Raw genomic sequence first — 21,029 nt, 5'->3', positions numbered from 1 at the left:
ACGATAGCTGACAGACGTTAATGGCAGTGCTGGCACCACACTGAGCACGTTATATGTATGAAGCACAGTCTTCTTCCAGAGTTACATCGTCAGTAAAATTTGTCAAGTATACTTTGTACCTTGCTTCAGAAATAGTCATTTAAAGGCTTATTAACCGTTATTTGAATGGATCCTAAATATACAGTAAAATGCTGAGTAAGTGCATAAGAAATGAATGGTAAAATGCACTGAGTTGCAACCCCTACAAAATTATTGCCACCCGGAGTCTTTCTGCATGTTTTTTCTTTATATCTTATGTAGAGAGATGATCAAATTCACCTGTAGAGCTCTATAAAACTCTGTGACTGAGAACAGGAATGATCTCAGCCAATATGTGTCTGGCAAAAGTTGTTGGTTACCTCCAAAGAAACTTCCCTCTCCCTTTCCCAGAGCTGCCCAGCTCCTTCCCTTGAGTGTGTTGTTTTGTTTCCTGCAATGCATATGGATCTGTGCAATGCTAGACAGAGCCTATCCACTACAGTCTTAGAGCAAGACCTAGGCCAAGACATAGTCCTGGAAGGGATTGTGGGGGTTCTTACTGTACAATATAAATTTGATCTTGTATGCTGTTTGTTATCTTTCAAAAAGCCCCATGATCACTAAAATCTTCACCTGCTGGATATCTAATTTTCCACCATTCAATCTCTTTGGCTCCATTTCACCTGCTAATTAAATTTTTCAGCCTTGGTTTCACTTGCTGGCTCTTCTGGCTGTTCGCATCCATCCCTGAGCATGAGTTTAGAAGGGAACAGGAGCCAGCTTTCACAGTAGTTTACTTCACTGTTATTTACAACTCACTTGAGTTTCCCATTCCAGGTTTATAACATTAGCAGAATCTTTCAAGTGAATTCGCTGCCTGCATGAAGGTACAAGATGATTTATAGTCCCTCACTGACTTATAGCTGACACTCAGATGTGAGCTTCTTTATTAGAAGTAAGAGTTACAGAGACCTTGAGATACATTTGAAAGAAAGGGGATGGTAAGAAAAATTTCAGCTCCTTCTGTTCATAAACTGGAATCCTATAATGTCTCATACTTAGTAAGCTTTTGTTTTTCTTTTCCATATATACCTAGTTTTCAAACTGCACATCACTTCATTTTAAGGAAAGGCAGACACTAAGCTGTTCTGGGCACCCTGTCTTTTGGAGCTGAATTCCATTGTTTCTGTTGATATGTTTGGGATTCAGGAGCCAAAAGCACCGGAGCAGAGTTATCACTGTGACAGCCTTTTCACACTTCAGTGGCCCAGGTCCCCACTAGGTCAGTGTGGCATCCCTGTCTATCGTCAAAAAAATGTGTGACAGTATTGTCATACTGCACAGCGTCAGCCCAAACCGAGGCCTGAGAAGGAGGAACAGCAAACTTTCTGCTTACTTGATCTGTAGGAGTGACATTTCATTCACCCTTTCCTACCTACATCTTCTCTACCGTATACCTTCAATATTAGTCTTCTCGTAGATCCACTTATCCAGTCCTCTGCTCTTCCAGCCTGCTCTGAAGTGCTGTTGCCCCTGGCATCCCTGGTGCCCAATCTCTAGTATGTGCCTTAGAGATCTGGTCTCCCTTACTCCATTATAACCCCTTTCTGCACTTGCAGACACTCCCTCAGCATCCAAGAGTCAGAATTACCTTTTTTTGATTCCTTTCTGGATCATATCTGACCACTCATCTCATCCATCCTCATGCTCTGTTCATCCCAGCTGTATGGCTGCCACCTTTTTTTCTCTTGAAATGAGGTAGATATTCCCTTTTCTTGATTCTGAGCTCTGTACAGATCTGCCTTGTGCCTGTGTGATTGTTCTTTCTGTCCTGCCACATCCCCATGCTCTACCCACTCTTCTCGCCTTTGCTCTTCCTCCTACTTGCACCGTCATTTCTCTTGCAACCTGCCTCCTACATTTGCTTGTTCTTCCCAAGCGTCTTTACTCTTTTTCAGATCCCTCTTGCAAGCCCACTCTCTTTGTGTTGATAGCTTCTGCTCCCAGGATAGAACTTCCTTTCCCTCCTCCACATATGCCCTTCCTCAGCCCATACTTCAAAATGTCAGCTCCTATGTGATTCATTCGCCATATAACATTTATTTTCTTTTGCCTGATTCCTCATTTCCCCTCTCCACCTCCTTCAATTGGCAAACAAAATTTTCTGGTTGGCATTAAACTAGACGACTTTAGGTGTCAAACGCTGCATTAAGGCCAAGCAAGCAGCATTCAAGGCTCAGCAGTACCATTTTGTAGAAAATCTCAGCAGCAGCACCAAAAAAAAAGATACTTAGGATTTAGATATGAAATTATTGCAGCTGTACAATTGCTTGCACAGCAGCTGCTGCAGCTCGGGTAGGCTCTTTAGCCTGTCCTGGTTTCAGCTGGGATAGGGTTGTGTAGGCATGAGATGGCTGGACTGCTACTGTTCTTATTACTGCTATTACTTTTCACCTGCATACCTCTTCTCTATACCTTTCCTCTTTCTCCGGGGTTGAAGATGAACACATCTCTCTCCCTTTGGTCATGTTATCTGCTCGTGTTGCAACATGATAAATCCAGGAAGCAGCAAATGCCGCAGTATTGCAGCAATGGAAATTTGGGTATATTAAGTTGCTGCTTTAGGAAGGTTCCTGCCTAAAGAGTATGTGGTCTAGACTGTGGTCACTGTGTCTGCATGAAAAACAGACCTGGCTGACATAGTCTGTATATCTATTATAGCCTTGTGATAGTAGCATGGAGCTCAGCACAAACCCAGTGTTTGTTCACGTGCTGAGGTTAACTCTTGCGCTGCCTCCACTGCTCTGATAAGGATATCTCAGGTATCTCATATAATACTAGATTGGGTTCAGAACCAGCATTAGTTCCCTTCCCGTTATCATGGCAGCAGGAGCATCTATTTCAGGTGGAGAATGAAGAAATGTGCTTTCTAGGCTCATTGTCAATCAATAGCTTTGTCGTGTCTCTCTCATTAGTACTCTGAGGTCACTTGACCTTCCTTTAGTAATAGGGAGCTGTTTCTTGGCCACCAACCTTATATGACCTGCAAGGAAGGAGCATGGCTCCTTCCAGGGCGTCAGCTGGAGTGTGGCTGACAATGAGGCATGTGTGCAGCTTTCCTTGGAACAGTGTGGGCACCTGGGGTTGTGTCTGCTGCTTTTGCTAATGCAGATGTGTGCGCTGCCACTGTTGCTGCTTTCATGACCTTTCTGCTTTGGTACGATTTCTCTCTCATGCCTCAGCAGAACAGAGCAGAGCTCAGGGTTTCTCTTGAGGCAGGGCTTCTCTTCTCTCAGGGCATGTGAGGGATGCTAAGGTCTATTTAGAATCACAAACACTGGAAAGTAAAGTGAATAAACATAAGAAGTGCCGTCAGTTCTTCCCACCAAAAATCTAACAGATGAACAGAGTAAACTCTAGCCAGCCATTCTTCTGGGTCAAAAGGGAATTAAACAAGTTCATGGCCAATTGAGCCTCATTTATGAGACAATTCCTGACACAGACTCAGTGCAATTGGCTCTTACCACAGCTTAGGAGGTAGGACGCTTTTGTCTGATGCAGTGCAAGTTTCACCATAGATGTCAATGCGTGACCAATCTGTGAGAGCATCCAAAGTCCTTTATTAGAGTTGAAAAATATACATCTGTAGTTAACAGAGCTGCCTAATTACACCTTCTTCCTGAAGAAAAATACATAATTTTCCCTATACCTAAGTCAAACCAGTTAGGGACTCAATTCAGACTCTGGGACCATTTCCAAATGGTCCAGTTTGAAGTACAGAAAATGCTGGGATTTTGAGGCATTGGCTGTACAGACAGAAAAGGAAATGTCTTAATGAGATATGCAAAGCAGCATGGTCTCTGGGATAGGGCACCAGATTGGGAGTCAGGAAACCTGGGTTGTTATCACAGCTCTGCTATTGCTTCTTTGCCTTCGTGTGCTTTAGATTCCCTTCCAGCCATCTGTTTGTCTCAGTTACACAGAGCAATGTACCCAACCTTCCCGTACACACTTTGCCTGAGAAATTTGGTGATGTTCCACCTCTTACTGTGCCTGACTCCTTCCCCAAACCCAGCACATGGGGTGATTGTCACTCCCTCATCAGCCCCCACTCAGAGGCAACTTCCCTCCTTCCTTTTTCTCCCCTCCATTGGTGGCCATGCTCCTGGCCCTGGCAGAGCTGGCACTGGGCTAACAAGACCCGTTAGGCCTGTCCGACTGTCCAGAGCCACTCGAGTGCAGTCTTAGCCCCTGTTCCCAGTCCTGGTAATGTGAGATGGAGCCCCCTGGACTGGCCTTGCATCCCGAGGAGTTTATCAGCTCATGTCCTGACTGCCTGTACTGTCCTTTCCTCTTTAATTGGAACGACTGATTTGAACTGGGGAGTGTGGATAAGGGAGCATAAACCCTTCAGTACCTTGCAATAGCTAATAGGACAGCTAAATATTTAGGTGCAGCTGCTCCTGTGTGGGGAGCCTGGTGGAAGCTGGCTGCTGACAGGAGCACAAGGAGCACTGGTTGCCTGGGAGGCAACCCCTTTCTTGAGTGATGATGCCTCTCTGCTAGAGACCTGACTTGGACACTCATGCCTAAGGGGTGAAAAGCAGTACAGACAGGAACAGCCATTTCCCTGTGCTCGAGTAGAAATTATTGTAGATTTAATGATAAAAGCAACGCTACTCAGTGTCGCTTCCACAGCCAAGTGGAAAAGTTACTAAGAGAAACAGCACAGAGGTTTACCCAGGCAGTTTTGTAGAAGTGCTGGATATCAGCCTACTTGTGAAAACATTTGTGGATTCCTTCATACGTCCATCATCGACTCCCCCGACAGTTCAACCCGCTGAACGATTTGCGTTTTCCTGTCCTGGGGATGATGTCCATGGATATAAAGGGGATGGACGGATTTTGTTTTGATCAGAATCCCCCAGTCGTAGCATCATGGCTGTCAGAGCAAACCAATATAACACATTCTTTGATTGTTTTAATCTTTTCTGTTACTGCCACTTAAATATGCTGTTAGACATCTTCCTGAGTGCGCATGCGTGGGAATGTTCACAGGAAATTGGGAAGTACTTTGTGAATCCTTGCAAAATTTCAAATAATTATGTTTTAGCAGCCTGACAATCAATGCAATGAATTCAAGCAGACAATATTTTTGATAGCTCATAAAAAATAAAATTCTTCTGATTCACTTATATCACGTGCCTTTGCATTAGAAAGAGCAGAAAGGGCTTTGCATTGAACTTGTAAGTGTTATTGTCATGGCTGTAGGAACCTGCACTTACTCTAAATTCATTCCATTGTTTGTATTGTGAAACAAGGTCAAGACCACCTCAGTTCTGATTACTGTTAGCTGGGGATCTGTCTCTAAATGTAAACGTACCTAGTAAAAACCTTCTCCAGCATCTACTTTGACCATTTCTCCGTAACGGTTAAATCTGCCAATAAGCCTCCACAGTCCAGGAACTCCAGCTACGACATGTGAATGAATCAGAGGCTGCTGGAATCAGGAATGGGGCCAAAGAGACTGTAGAGATAGCTATTATTTAAAGGTAATTGAGTGGAATGGGCAATGGAACAAGCTGAAGAAAAATAGAAGCCCCTCAGGGTGTCCACGGTCTGCCTTTCACCCTGCAACAGAGGTCCCAGGTTCTTGGTTGAGTAAATCTGCTTTTCTGCTTGTCTCAAGAAAGAGCCTAAAAACTGCTTATGTTTTCTCTTCTAATGCAACACTGTGCACTCCCATCCATGCTAATGTGAGAAGGGCTGAGAGGCGGTCCGTTTCGGTTGCCTTCCTGTGCCTGCATTGGATATAGTGTATGCTTCCTGGAAAGGAAAACTGAATAGAAAATTTTGAGTCTTGGCTAGTTAGGAAGTTAAGCATCTCATTGCACACAAGCACAGGAGAGTATCTTTAGTAAGAAACAGAGAACTTTTCACTACATCATAGCACGCACAAGTGGGAATTTAGATACCTAGTTTTAGCTCTCCTGAATCTAGCTATGAGGAATTGAGCTATGAATCGGAATTAAGGCATTTATTTAATAATTTTAAAATACTTTTAAAAATTGTATTCTGCACAGTACTAGCCTATATGCATGATTTAATTCCCATTCCCCTTGTCCCCCTTCCCTCATTCATTGTCACTAGCACGTTCCCTCTTTTTTGACTGTAGTAGCAGAATCTAGGTTGAGGTGATTCTGTGCTGTTTGGGTGGAGGCTAGATCTTGCTTTAATTGAACAGGCAAAACCAGAGGAGGACTTTGATACTGGTTGGCTACTTGTGGGCTAAAATGTAAAATACAGAAGGTACAGGAAATGGACTCCTAAAATCATCAGACTGTGTGTTATAATCAGGAAGCAAAGAAAGCAACAGAAATTTTGCGTGTTCCCATGAGTTATTGGCAGGTTATATAGGTCTTTGGTTAGAGCCAGGTACCATTCATGATTCTACTGGTGATTCACCTAGCCTTGAGATGTTTCTGTGCTGTGCTTTCCCCGTCTGTAAAAGTGAATTATTTATATTCATTCCTCAGTGTAAAAGCTTTCATATCCACTGGAGAAAAAAGTTATACAGGGCCTGTTCCAAAGTCCACTGAAAACAACAGAAAGACCCTTATAAGAGACTGTAAGTCCCTGAAAGCGCAGCATAGGACTCATTGTACAACTGCAATCAATGCTGTGGGGGTTAACGCACAAATTCATAATAAAATATTTAGTCTCATGGTGCATTTTCTGTGAACAATGGGTAGATATTATTCACAATACATTATATCAATATAATAATTCTGAAGAGGTATTAGTTATCCCTGTTTTAGGGCTTAATGGAAGCAGCTTATAATTTCAATTCTATGAAGATAGAATAAATAGTATTTCCATCTGTAATATGTAACATACAGAGTGTTGCAAAATGTTTTTAGAAACATTCAGGCCATTTTGGGATTACAAATTGTTTTGCAATTCTGTAAGCATTACTTCTTCATTTAAATTTTAATTTATTCAGAAACATTATCTCTACCATCCATGAGAATATAGTGGATCTTCTCTTACAGTGCCCTTTAGAATGTGTAAGGGAAAAAGATTTCTTGTTGGACCGATAATCTTTTCACGGATCCTCACCAAAGCAAAATGTTAAGCATGACCATTAAGTGGGCAGGATCCAGAATGTACTGAGGCTGTGGTTTGGAGGTTTCTGGATCAGAGTCAAAATGTGAAGTACTTCTGTGATCCACAGTTTGAGAGTAAGATTTTTCATTGATCTTGAGTGAATACAGTGTCTGTCTTCTGCCCATGAAGGTTACAGCAGAGTTAGATGCCTGGAATGAAGATCTGCTGAGACAAATGAATGATTTCAATACTGAAGACCTCACTCTGGCTGAGCAGCGTTTGCAGCGTCACACTGAGCGGAAGTTGGCCATGAACAACATGACCTTTGAAGTTATCCAGCAAGGGCAAGATTTACACCAATACATCATGGAGGTCCAGGCTTCAGGTGAGCAGAACAATTTGATCTCTATTTTACATGAGAAAAAAACAAAACACAAGAAAAAACCAAAACCCCAAAAATGCATATCAAGCAAAAATACCCAATAAATACCAAATACATCAGCTTTTAACGTAAGTAAGTATGGGCAATACCTGTCTCTCCACTCCAGAACTGTTCCACAAGTTTTGGGAATTCTTTCATTCAGGCTGATATGTCAAAAATTGCTGTTTCTTTGAGACTGAAACTCATTGAGGAAATAAAGCTGACTTTCAAGTTTCATTCAGAAAGTTTCACAACTGCAGGATGGAGTTTGTGATCAATTCCAAAGTGGATGGAGAGGGGAGGGCAAGACAAGTTACACTGGTAGGTCCTTGTCCTTTCACCAGCTTAGAAACAAGCACTGCAGGGAATCATGAGTTACAGATACTTTAGCTGGCTGGTCAGACCTCAGGTCTGGATGAAGTCTAGTTGTTCTAGACTCCTAAGCTTCTTAACCTTTCTGCAGCTAGGCTTCATTGAGAGGCAAACTGACCAGATGTGCTGGCTTCATTCTTTGCAGACTTTTCCACATTTCAGGGTGCAGACATGTCCGAGGGAGAGAGAGAGGAGTGAGGGGAGAAAGAAGCTAGTTATCCAAGAGCCCTCTGGGAAAGAATCCAAATATGAGAGCCTTGAAACCAGTCATGAAATGGAACTCTTGTTTCCAGCCAGCTCTAATTGGAGTTATATTGTATAAAAAGGGAATATGATAAACCATACTGGAATTTTCCTGTTCAGTGTGCACTTGAAAGTTAAAGGTAGCAACCTGGATGTAAAAAAAACCTTTGGCATGCGATCTTAAATGATTCATGTTGATAGGGAGTCTGTCTGATACTTTTACCCTGCTTCTCAGTAGTAGGATCCTATTTTGAAGACATCCTATGAATCAGGACTTTTGTATCCTTGCATTTTGCATTTGGAAAAGGAATCTCATAATTCAGATTAATCACTGCGTAAAGTCCAGAAGTGAATGTTACTTGTGAAGTGTTTTAACCTTCTTAGATGTCTGGAAAGAGTGCAAAGCAAGAGCAATTCCTGTTCTTTCCCTTCCAATTTGCACTTTCGAAATAAAAAGGATTTTTATGGTTTTATTCTTTGGCAAACATTTTACCTCTAGACACCCACCTTTAAAAAAATCTGGCAGTATTCAGCCTGATTTGGCAAGCTGTGCTCAGCAGAGGCTTAAGGACTGCTGCAAGAGTATGTTGTGAACTAGACAATCCGGTGCGTTGTGTGAACCATGTGTGTGAGCTTCTATGAGATCTGCCCACACTATGCCTGGTCCTGTGCTTCAGCTCCCTTGCTTTCTGGAATGGAAAACTTGTCCTAATACATCAGTTAAGATGCTTTTTCCCCCCCCCCCCTCCCACTTCATCCTGGAAGAATCTTAACATGAGTAGGAATCCATGGGAGGTAAAGAATATGATCCAGAACAGAGCACAGTCAGGAGTCTGTGCTGACTGATTTTTAGGAAAAAAAAAAAATTCTGTGTTTGTCAAGAAGTTAGAAACAACTTCTTTTGGATTGCAGACAAAAGATTAGGAACTAAATGAAGTGACTTCTAAAATATTTTTATAAGATTATCTAAGATCGCTTTCTATGAAGCCTACCCAATAAAAATCCATTGCTCCCAAAGGCAAGGAAGCAGAAGCCTCAAGGGGATGTAGAGTAACTGTAGTTAATCAAAGGTAATGGTCATGTCTGCCATGCACGGAATGCTAAATGCTGGGAGAATGGCAAAATAAGGGAGAGAGATTGCTCTTGGGAGCCTACTGTTTCTTATTTCAATAAAAGACAGTTATACTCCATAAAAAATTCATTTAATTTTACTCCCTCTTCCTGAATCCTAGATCATAGTCATTCAGCGCATAAGTTAAGGGATGATTGTTCTTACTGCCAGAGCTGTGAACTTGTAGGGGTTCTGGGAAATCAGCTGCTATTGCTGCTTCCTATTGTACAGTGTCACCACTGCTACAATCAAAACTCAGCTGTAGCCGTAGAAGATAAAACGAGAAAAAATGTGATTTTTCAAGGACATTCTACCTAACCAGCCATTCTGAATTGACCAAGTTTCTTCCCTTTCCTATAATTCTCTTTGAACTTTATTCTTTTTATCATGTCACACAGGAAACTGATTCAATTTTGATTACTCTGGCGTTTGGCTTGGAGGTCTTTAAGCTAGTAAGTCTGTCAGATAAAATTACATCCCGGTTTTTCCACGCATGATGCCTTTTTCACTTGGAAATCTTCTGCGGGTAGAAAAAGAAGGTTTTAGACATTCGCCCATGATTTTTGCATGTCTGATGCAGATTTGGAGCAGTGATTCTTACTAGGCTGTGCAGTGTCTGAAAATCCCTGTGAACATTGTCATGTTGGTACAATAAATACAGTGGTCCTCTGATGCACCATATCAGACTCTGTGCAGATATTCAGGGCATCCGTGCACATGAGGCATTTATGCAAGTCCAGTATTTCCAAAGCTCCATACAGCTCAGAGTTATGTTCTTGTGATTCCTTTCACTTCTCCAGCACATGTGGGTGAGCCTGGTTTGAATTAGCCTGTTTTCACCATTGGAATAATTATTCTTCAAAGAAATGTTTGGTTTTATTAGGGGATATATAAGATCGGGAAGTCAGGTTGTGTTTTCTGAAATTTTGCAGTACTTTCAAATTGTCTTCATGTCTACAATCTGTGTCCTTTAGGAAACATGAGCCAGCACTTTTTATTTCAATGAACCTATCTTCTATTTTTCCAGTTTGATTGTAGCTCTACCTCTGATAGCAAAGCTAAATATTCTCGAAAATAGGTGTTGATTTTTGGGTGTCTAACTTGATATGTTGAAAGGGCCTGATGTTTCCAAAAGTGGCAGCTTGGACATTTCTGAGAAATCTGTTTCCTATGGAAAGTTTAGGATCATAATTCAGCAGTGATTTAACATCTTGACCCAAGCTGCAGTGATGACACGTTTATGTAATTCATTAGCATATGCCCCTTAGTCATTCTGCTTCTAGGTACTAAAAGTAGTTGCACTCTAATAGCTGACTAATCGATGCACAAATTTATTTGGTTATTAAAGTCCATTTGCATTGTCAGTATCACTGTCATAATGAGCACCACAGTTAGGAGTCGCTCATGATTTACAGAGCTACCTTTTTATATCTTAGAAGCAATTTGTCTAAGTCAAGCCTGAAATACACTGCAAAGCTGATGTTGGGGAAATTTATACAGTCCCTACCGGTTATGTGGAAAATTCAAAGCCCTTTTGTTTCCTGGTTGTCAAGCTAACATCATTCACGTCTTTTCCTAGTATTGCATTGCCTAAAAGGAAAATGCAAATCTATTTCATATTGTTTGTGATGTCATTTATAGTTAGTTGTAACTATAGTTTATATTGCAAGGAAGAGGATACTAAACTTCCCTGTCTTTTAATAGTTCAACCTAAGAACAGGTTCAAAGCAGTTTCGAAACAGCTTTGTACAGGTCAAAAAGCAATACCCCTTCCTTACACTGAATAGTATCTTGCATTGCAAATAGCTCAGGTGTAACTAATGTGTGTTTTGTAGGATGCCAGTTAGTGTGGCTTGGTCCTCTTTTCTGTAATATTGTTTTAAAACATTTTCAATTCATTATGCTTCGCTTGATATCTGCTGCACTGGTTGAGACATTAGAAGAAAATGGCAACCAAGTTCAGTTTATCAGAAAATCAGCTGTGCTTTTCTATCTATCAAAACACAATGTAAAGATAATATGTATGAAATTATTCTGAAAACAAGGCTTTCTATTTTGCAAAGCAATCTTTGAGAAGAATAAGTACTCTCACTGCATGCACTGGCACTGTAGAATAAATCTGCATGACATATGACAAGCAAGAAAGGGCAGATCATTCATCATAGGGAGCGCAGGCTGCCCTTGGATAGCATCCCAGGCAGTTCACTGGTTGCTGTTGATGAGTTAGCACAATCAAAACCATACCAGCTGAGTGTGCATGAAGGAAAACTGCGCATTTAATATCGAATAGGTGTGGTGAAGTCAAGCATACAAAAAGCCATCATGTCCTGAGGATACAGAACCATATGCAGGCTAATTGTAGCAACAATGCCTGGTGTCTGGCAATTGAAAGGAACTTCACTGCCAAGAATAGAAACATATATTAAATTTCCAGTTCTAAATGGGAAGCCACTTTATTTGGTAATGAAGAAACTGCTTTATTTTGGCTGGGAAAGGGAATAAGCCAATCACTTGCATTCCCATGTGCTTTATCTGATAAAACCAGAAACCAGGAAAAAGGGGATAGGGTCAATCATAAGGTCATATTTATTTTGTGTACTGCCCTCTGTAGATATCGTTGTGAGAGAAAATGAAAGTCACAAGTCTCTGAGGAGGATAAAGGGGGAAGAAAAGGCATCTTTCTAATGGGTTTTAAAAATAGTGTCCAAGCCTTTTGTACAGCAGCTTCTAATTAACACCTTTGTTTTTTAATGACCTATAATTCCATGAAATCAAATGGCTTTGGAGAAAAGCATAGTGTTTTCTCAGCATTAGTGCAATCTGATTATTTTTATATTAGGTTCCTGATCTTCCCTGTATTGAGGCCAATGGCAAAATTCCAGTAGACCTCAATAAGGAAAGAGTCAGGTTTTTATTAGTTTATAATCACAGGGATTACAGTAACATGGGATGACGTCATATTTCCTCCAGGCCAAACTTTCACGATTACACTGGTAATGTCCCCAGCAATGCTATCACACCAGTGTAATAAAGAAGGACGATGTGAAGCTCTGCGTTGTATTTCATGTAACCATTACACACAAGGCTCGTAGGGTCATAAAAAAATTCAGGAGGTAGGAAGGGACTCAGGAGGTCTCTATTTCAACCTCCTGATCCAGTCAGGGTCAGCTATGAAATCAGACCAGGTCATTCAGGGATTTATCAATTTCAAGCAGGATGCAAGGGATGGGGAACGTGGTACTAAGCTGCCTTTTCTCTCTGGTATGTGAGGATTGGATGAAAGTCAGTCTGCGGAATAATTCTGAATGAACATAGGTTGGTTCAAACTAAATTGTTGTTAATGAGCCTCTAAAGTGCCCAGATGGAAAAAAAAGTTTTGTGCTGTGGAGTTCCACGCACTTGTAACACTACTGTAGATCTGGCGACTAGAGTTTACTTCCTTTATTTCACTTTTCTATTTTCTTCCTTATCTTTTTTCTCTTCTAAGTTCTTTTCAACATGCATTTCTAAAGTGTAAGTTAATGAATTACTGTAAGAAAGGGAGGTTTTTTCTGTCTTTTTATTTGATGTTCGTGCAAGTTTTTGAGCAAGGCTGTGGTTAAATCATGTCGTATTAGCCAGATGCTGATGGGTGAGATGAGCAATGATCACCAGAGAAACACTGCTTTGTAGAAAAATGTAGTGATGCAGAATAGGAAACTGGGAAAGCCAAATATTACATGTGAGAGAGTTTAGTGAGAAAGAATTACTCAGAGTTGCAAATCAATGTGTTAGGTGGCAAAAAAATTTGAAGCTCACATTTGTGCAACAACTGAAGTTTCAAATAAATGCAATGATCTCTCTCTCTGCATGTTGCAGGCATTGAGCTGATCTGTGAAAAAGACATCGATCTTGCGACACAGGTTCAAGAACTGCTGGAATTCCTTCATGAGAAGCAGCATGAGCTGGAGCTTAATGCTGACCAAACTCACAAGAGGTTAGAGCAGTGCCTACAGCTCCGGCACCTACAGGCTGAAGTCAAGCAGGTGAGAGTTTTTAACCACACTTAAGGGTCTTAAATGGGTTTTCAGGCATTACATACGTGCAAACTGCTAAACCAGCTTCTGCCAAGTCACATACCTTTAGATGGACAATTTTAATCCCCCTTTCCTTAACAGTACTTGATTTGCCGACAGATTGCAGCATGACCCTTTACAGATAACAAAGGGCTCTGTTCCCTCTAGTGTGCGTATATTTGGCTTCATGAATAGTTATGGGAAGTCTGCGCAGAACTGACCTCGTAAGTTCTTAACTGGAGAAGCTGCCTTAAACTCCATGTGTTCTGGGAATATAATGATTTGATTTGGGATGCAGACTTAAGCTGTTGTGGAGAATTGGCCCAACGCAAAGGATAACTGAGCTGTGAGGTCTAACTATAACATTACAGTAGTTTCACCTTTTCATTTATTGCTATACATCTGTTGACCTGCAGTTGTGTTCTGCCTCCCTAGGTTTCCCCTGATATTTAATTTGGATGCCTCACGTTTCTTTGTTTTCCTTTGCTACACAGGATAATGCTACACTTTCTGCTTCCTAATCCATAGGTGGCTTCACATGTCAGTGTGTGTCTGGATTTCAATGGAATGGTATTGGTTTCATTATGAAAACCAGGAACATTTTTCTAGACACCTGGAATATTCAGGTTTCCATTTTACCAGTACAAATGGGGGGAGAGGGGGAAGTGTTTGTTTTTCTTTTTTTCCCAAATACTACAAGGTGTTCATGAAAAAGATTTGCTTCTTTGTTTACTAAAAAAAAAAACAATAGAATATACTGAGCGCTCAGTACACATGGTCATATTTATTCTTTCTTCAAAAGTGGATATTTGAGTGACACTTCATCTGAATTGTTTTATCATTGCTGACAAAAAATCCTTCATTCTCAGACAACTCTCAAGCTAGAAGCTCACAGCACCAACACCAGTGCATACATTTTCTTTCAAAGTCCACTGTGATGTGAATATTTTGCAACCCTAAATGAAAGTAGCACAGAACTCTCCTAAATGTTTATTTTGAAGATGTAGTCATTTTGCATTTGTGATAATTGTAGACCAACTCCTCATGAAGCTCCAGAGCTCTATAGAGTGCTTTGGCTTTCTTCTGGGGAAAAAAAAAAGAGAGACTCTATGATATTCATAATCACCACCTTAATATGATGATGAAGTGTATCCTTTTTTCCATAGGTTCCCAAAGTTTCTTACACACGACTTAGCTAAGCTTGGAGTTTTGTGTGATAGATTTATGATGAAGTAGAGCCATTTTAACTTACGATAGAAACTAGAGAGGAGTTATACGTGTAGCAGAAATGCTAAAAATGCAGGTTATTGCTATCTGACCAAGTGTCACCAGCCCACTTGGCCGGGATGAAGTGCCAGTCGGTCGGCTCTGTGCTGTTCCTGGAGCAGTACAGTGGCAGTGCAGCACTCTCTGCAGGTATCTGATGTTGCTTGCCTCATTATCAAGTATCTGCTGGGCCTTAGCTATTTTACAAACCAAAATCTAACCAAAGGAAATCGTTTTAGGGCTGAACTATCTAATACTTACTGTGAGAGGAGAACAGCTGCCTTGAATTAGTATTTCCTTAACAGAGCTTGGGACCATCAGAGCCTTCATTATTGTGTGACCTCTCAGCAAACCAATAGTGAAGAATCATTTTATTTGTTCAGCTGAATACTAAGGACTCCTTTGCTTATTAACCTATAAATCACCACAGCTACAGTTTCCCTTAGAAAGAGGTAAGTTAAAATATATCTGTGCCCTATCTATTTGGTTTCCTGTAGATGAGTCATATTCCCAACCATTTAGTGAAATTGGGAAATATATTGATTTTGGCTTGTAGTTCATCTCCAGTCTGGTCCAGATTTCCTTCACGTTCATTTTAGCACATCTGAGACGATGGATGAGCTCATTGCCAAATTGCTCTCACCCTTGTGAATCAGTTGAGATGTGGTTGCCGCAAGACACCTACTGTAGCTGTGGTTAAGTTCTGCTGACATAGTAAAATTGGTCAAGGCTGCTACATGTACATGTGTTTGCATTTTGATATAATGGCTCATGGAAATACAAAGTCTTTTAACTGTCTCTATCTATTTAAGTCTCATTTACCAGGGATTTCTGCTTTATATCATATGCACCAAGGGTTCGAATGCCAAGACAATGAACCGAAGTTTGGGGCCATTAAAGCGGAACAATTCCAAATGAGATATTCTGTGAACTGCTCTAGAGTGGAAATAATATAGATCAGTGATTCACAAACTCTTTGTTATTAAGAAAGATCCTGCCCAGCGCTGATTTCCCCTCATTTGAATCTCACTCATTTCCGACAGAAACTACAGAGCTTGGATTGCTTACATAAAAGTAATAGCAGAATAGAGTTGTGGAGATCCGTTTAAAGACAAACTCTCTAAACCTGTGCTTGCAGCTGTTTGGTTTCCCCATTCCCTTAATTTATCTTTATATGTTTTATTTCTTTTTTTGGTAAGTGTTGAACTTGACCTAATTTACTCCCAGATATCCTCACAGTGTCCCGCTACGCTTATTTTCCAGGTTGTTTTGAAGTGTATTTATTCCTTTTCATGTGCTTGTTATCCATCCACTTTTGCTGTTTGGCATTAGATTTGCTTCCAGATGAATATGCCCAAAGGCTGATGGGAAGTAGTCATTTGAGAGACACTGAATATATTTGGTTTTTTTCCCAGTCTAATGTTACAGAACTCCTGGAAAGCTGATGCAGTTTTGAACATGGCTAAAATTAACAGAAGGTGTCCTTGCTGGTGGTTGTGTGTGTGGTAGTAAGAGTCTCTCAAAGAAGCTGCAAAGGCTCCAGAGATGTAAAAGACTATATTATTTTGCCTTTTAAACTTAAAAATCTTTTCCAACGTAACTTGACGGATATCATTAGTAAGGCCTTAAGTCTTTTTTAGAAACATCAAGGAAGGCATTCTGACTAAACTAAACCAGCAGACAAGAAACACTATGTGACACAGAGCTCTCGTTTTTTAAGGAAGGCTGCACAAGAGGTGCCCCACTTCTTATTTTTCCTGTAAGGTCTGATTCTGTGCTCAGTGAAGATGGCAGAGTTTCAGGGTATGAATTTGAGAAGAACTTGGTACTATTATTTAATTTCAGGGAGCCATATGCAGAAGTAGCCTGTTTTAAGCAAATTGGAGTCAAAGGTGGGAGTTGTTTCAGAACTGTGGTGGTTGCCGTGTTAGACAACCCATTCCTTGCAGTGAAATTGTTCTCCAATGGCATGCGGCTTTTATCTAAGACTCTGTCAATGTCTTTCTGCTTCTCCATTATAAAAAAAACGGTTAGGCTTTTTAAGAGAGTCTTTGGAGATTCATTTAACTCCAGAATTATTTAATCACTGCTCCTACAATGTTGATAAAATCTGTAGTTTGTAGGAAATGTCTGTTTAAAGCCATCTTTTGCTGTTGGCCTGCCTGCACATTGCCAGATAATGGTGAATCTGTTAATACAGGAAATGATCGGAGAAGTGTCTTGGTGCTGTATTAGCAGCTTCTATACATAGTTTGGTGAAAAGGTATTAGGCACCATATAAGTAGGAGTCAATTTGTCAGCAGGTCTTGTAAACCAGATACAAATGTGTGCATGCTTTCTTCCAACCATTTCACAGTCGACTTCCAAACCAGTGACACAATGAAAGGCTCTGCAGGTGACTGGGTTTTGCACTTAGACTTAAGAAACTTTAGGTATGCAACTGAAATTTTTTCTTACTGTATGTAAATAACGCACCCACAAAAGAAGAGGAGGGAAAAAACCTAAGAGGAAGACATTACTATGGAAAAAGCTGATGCAATCCCAAATGAGGCCCTGACATTTAAGTGTTAGACTTTTGGAAGTAGAATGGGGTCATTATTTAAGTTCTTTCAAGCAAAATTTGCTAGTGCTTGGGTGCTCACTGGGCCTGGAAGGGGGAGTGCAGGAGCCCCACAGTGAGTGCCTGAACCCACACTTGGGGGAAGGCGGGAGGGGCACAACTCAGCCTTGGTCAAGAAGGGTGCTGCAAGCATTGCTGACAAGATGTAGTACATCAGAGCCTGACCTGAACTGCTTTACCCTGAATACTTGTGAGTCAACAAAACAGTTGTACAGAGGAATGCACATGTATCATTAACACTAGAGGAAACCTGGCTGCTTTCAGTTGTATGGTCTCTCTTCTTCCTTACTCAACCTTGTTGCCTATTAGCTTTTCACTAATCGAGTTGCTTTGTTTTAAGACTGAGGTTTCCAGTGATTTTATTACTATTTAGAGACTCAGATATTTGCATGAAATCTGCATCAAAACTTCTATGGCAGGTTTTGAAAATTTCAGTTCAAATGAAAGCTGTTCCCAAGAGGACCCTGTCATGCCCTGATTGTATTGTTTTAAAAAAAAAAAAAAAAAAAGCTGCTGCATTTTTAGCATACATACTCAGTGTTTTCTACACTCTAAATGGCCCAAGCCAGGATAAAATGTGAAAGTATGTCTTGCTTTATGATGTCCTCACTTCAAGTCTTTCCCAGATACAGTGATCCTTTGATTAACTTCAGCTTTTGGTACCGTGTAGTAGGCAATAATGTAGCTTTCTTGTCTGATGGATTATAGAGAATGCCAGCCAAAAAGATTGCCATATGATAACCCGATTTCTTTTCCTTTAAATCTTTGTTGCATTTCCCACAGGAACAATAACACCTGCTGATGAAAGAGAGAAAGCTGGCAAATGAAATCTTCCACACTGTTGTACTGAGCAGAATGTAATTTTCTACAAATTAGGGTCAGCTACATGTGTAGATGGCTCCCCTTTCTTTCTCCTAGGGAAAACTCATTTTCCTACCCTACGGGGAACTGAATGGCTATAACTAGGGTGATACATGATATGGGGATAAAACCCAAAACAACAGAAAATCCCTATTTCTTTCAGACAATGTAATGGATCACTTGGTGAATATGATGGCACAAAAGGGAAATTACTATGTAGAATATTGCAGCAAAGTCAATTCTGGAGCTTTGTAAATCACGAGCTAGATTTAGGGCAGTGACTGGGCAGTCAGGATTTCCTGTGCATCTGTGAATTGAATTTAGCAACTTTCTGGCTTTATTGGAATAATTTTACACCCACACAGGTAGAAAATAGGCTTTGAGACAATACAGCAAAGGAATCGTACGTGTGTTCTGGTGCTAATGTTCCAAACACGTGTCTTAAAATAGCAGAAAATGTTGCTGCTTAAATGAATAAATACAAGCTTGATAGATGAATTATGTATGTTTAGTATTTGATTCTGCAGTCATTACAGCATGGGTTGCATGTCTACAAATAATCTGAATATCCCTGAAGTAAAGCCTCTTGACTAAATATAAAATGTGAGACCTGGGATTTCTTCCTAGCTCTGCATGCAGGTGGAAACTCCAACTGCATCTTAACTCCGTGTCAGATGAAACCAATTGTGTCTTCTCCCTCTTCACCCCTAAGCTCTTGACTTTTGTGTGAAAGAAACACAGGCAAGTGGAGCAGAAAGGAGTTGCAAGGTCCATGATTCCAGTTGGAAATTTGAAAAAGAGAGAGATCTTTATGTTTAATTTCAGATATCTCTCATTACGCTTTGTCGTTTTGCCCTGGGATATTTGCGTAGGGGAAAATTCATTTTTGTGATCAAACCAGGGAAATGAAAGCTCTTTGCTATCTGAATATCCATGTAAATACTTCGGGAGTTTAATTCTTCAAGCAATAACTTCTTCAATAAGATCTTTGCCTTCTAAAAATTTATGTCATTAAGTCCTTATCCTAGGATTTCTTTTTGCTCAGTGATTCAGCCTGAGACCACACTAGGCAAAGTACCTTTTTGTTAGCCAGGCTGAAGCATTTTCTGATCAGTGACTACATAAACCTTTGTACTGAAGCAACCTTTCCATAAGCACGTCCTTTCTTTACAGGTGCTTGGCTGGATCCGGAATGGTGAATCAATGCTGAATGCAAGCCTTGTCAATGCAAGCTCCCTCTCTGAAGCTGAGCAGCTCCAGCGAGAGCATGAGCAGTTTCAGCTGGCCATAGAGGTAACATGAATAAGTTAACTTTGTTTCTCCTTCCCAGGTGAACATCATACAAAAGGTTATCTCTTGGGCATCAATCATTGCTTGCTCGAAGGAAGGGAAAGAATAAGACTTTAGAAAATCAACTTATCATTAAACTTGTAACGCAACCAGAGGTTAATAGTGAAAACAATTATTTATCATCTGCAGCTAATTCTTCGGCTGTCAGATATGAGCCTTTCCATTCATGAAAATGACACTCATGCATCTCCTGATAATTTCTTTGGTAAAAAAATAAGAAGATTAAAATTCACAAAGTGATCTGAAAATGGGAAAAGTTTGTGAAGTCTGTTTCTTCCCACGTCCACGATTTGCAGATCATTTCACAGCATTCATTTATGAATACCTTTGTTACTGGATAATGTTCTCACATGAAATCTTTGTTTCATTCAATTCTCCTTTTGTTGACTGGGGAAGAGACATTCATTCAAACCCACATTCTCAAATAACTTTACTTTGAAGAGGCAAGAGGGGAGATTTTTAAGAATTGCCTGCAAAACTGAGCTTTTGCCCTGCTTGCCCTGGAGTAGCACATCTTTGACTGGTCCTTGAAAACTAATTGTGAGCCAACTCATTTCCCTCACCCATGGGGCCAGGACATGGCAGGAGGAATAGCACCTCCTCTGAGCTGCTTTCCTTTGGATGAGAAAGTAGTGGAGGGCTATGGACTCCCCTGAGTAGGGCACTACAAGACTCATAGTTAGGCTCAGTACTTTATATATCTTTGTCATTATGAACAAACCCTACACTCGCAGAGTGTGCTCACTCCAGTTACAAGAAAGAGGGGACATTGCTTTCTCCTGTTCCTGCTTAACAAGGTGCTTCCCAGATTATGTTTATTGTTACCTTTTGACAGAGCAAAGAACAAGTTGGAAAATCTCTTTCTGTGATTTATATATATTTGAAAATAACCAAAACTAAATCAAACTTTAAACTATGGAAATAGTATTTCCGTAATGGAGATCTGAAGAGATGCCTGATTTAGGGGGGGGAAGGTGTCTTTATGTCTTCTGGTAAACTTTAAATAAGTCGATATACATTATAGTGTTGCTAGTAACTATAGAGTTTAAATCTCAGCTAATGACCTATTTTGATCCAGCTCCGCTCACACTAAGGAAGGAGCAGCTGTTGTGGCTCCTAGGGGAAAAGGAAGAAGTTTTCTATCAATTCTGTATGAGCTGGCTGGTACCAAGCTGTGCTGACCACATCTTGGCAGCCATCACCAGACAGCAGTGGAGAACGAGACACCCACTGGCTGTGTTATCGCAGCTTGCTGCCATTGGGGAAGTGCTTGTATTCGGTGGTAAATGCAAATCACGGAGGGAGAAGAGGGTTACGCCACAGTAAGGGGAAAATAAGTTTTCAAAGGGAGAAAACACTAGATTAAATATTTAAAGTGTTTAAAGCTCAATATGGGGAAGAGATCAGCAAAGCACACAGGGCAGACTGTTCTCTAAAGGCATTGTAGATGTGGAATTGATTTTCAGTTGAAATCCTTTAAAGTCTATTTAAAACAAGTATTACAACTCTAACATCAGTAAAGCAGCTGGATATTAAATTTAACCAGTTGTTCTTGAACATCTTCCTAAATGTTTCTGCCAAGTATTAATCCTTTTTTGCTAATAG

General features: G+C 40.5%; 1 protein-coding gene across 1 annotated transcript in view; it reads left to right on the top strand.

Moving 5' to 3' along the window:
* Positions 1-21,029, top strand: part of KALRN (kalirin RhoGEF kinase) — a 524,417-nt gene that overhangs the window by 334,201 nt on the left and 169,187 nt on the right. Inside the window, exons 14-16 of the mRNA XM_075152844.1 lie at positions 7,315-7,510; positions 13,131-13,297; positions 19,248-19,367. Coding sequence (XP_075008945.1) covers positions 7,315-7,510; positions 13,131-13,297; positions 19,248-19,367 — 483 coding nt within the window. The remainder of the gene's footprint in view (positions 1-7,314; positions 7,511-13,130; positions 13,298-19,247; positions 19,368-21,029) is intronic.

The sequence above is a fragment of the Calonectris borealis genome, chromosome 6 (genome assembly GCF_964195595.1).
Source record: "Calonectris borealis chromosome 6, bCalBor7.hap1.2, whole genome shotgun sequence".
In the NCBI taxonomy this organism is placed as follows: Eukaryota; Metazoa; Chordata; class Aves; order Procellariiformes; family Procellariidae; genus Calonectris; species Calonectris borealis.
This window is presented reverse-complemented; position numbering and strand designations above follow the sequence as displayed.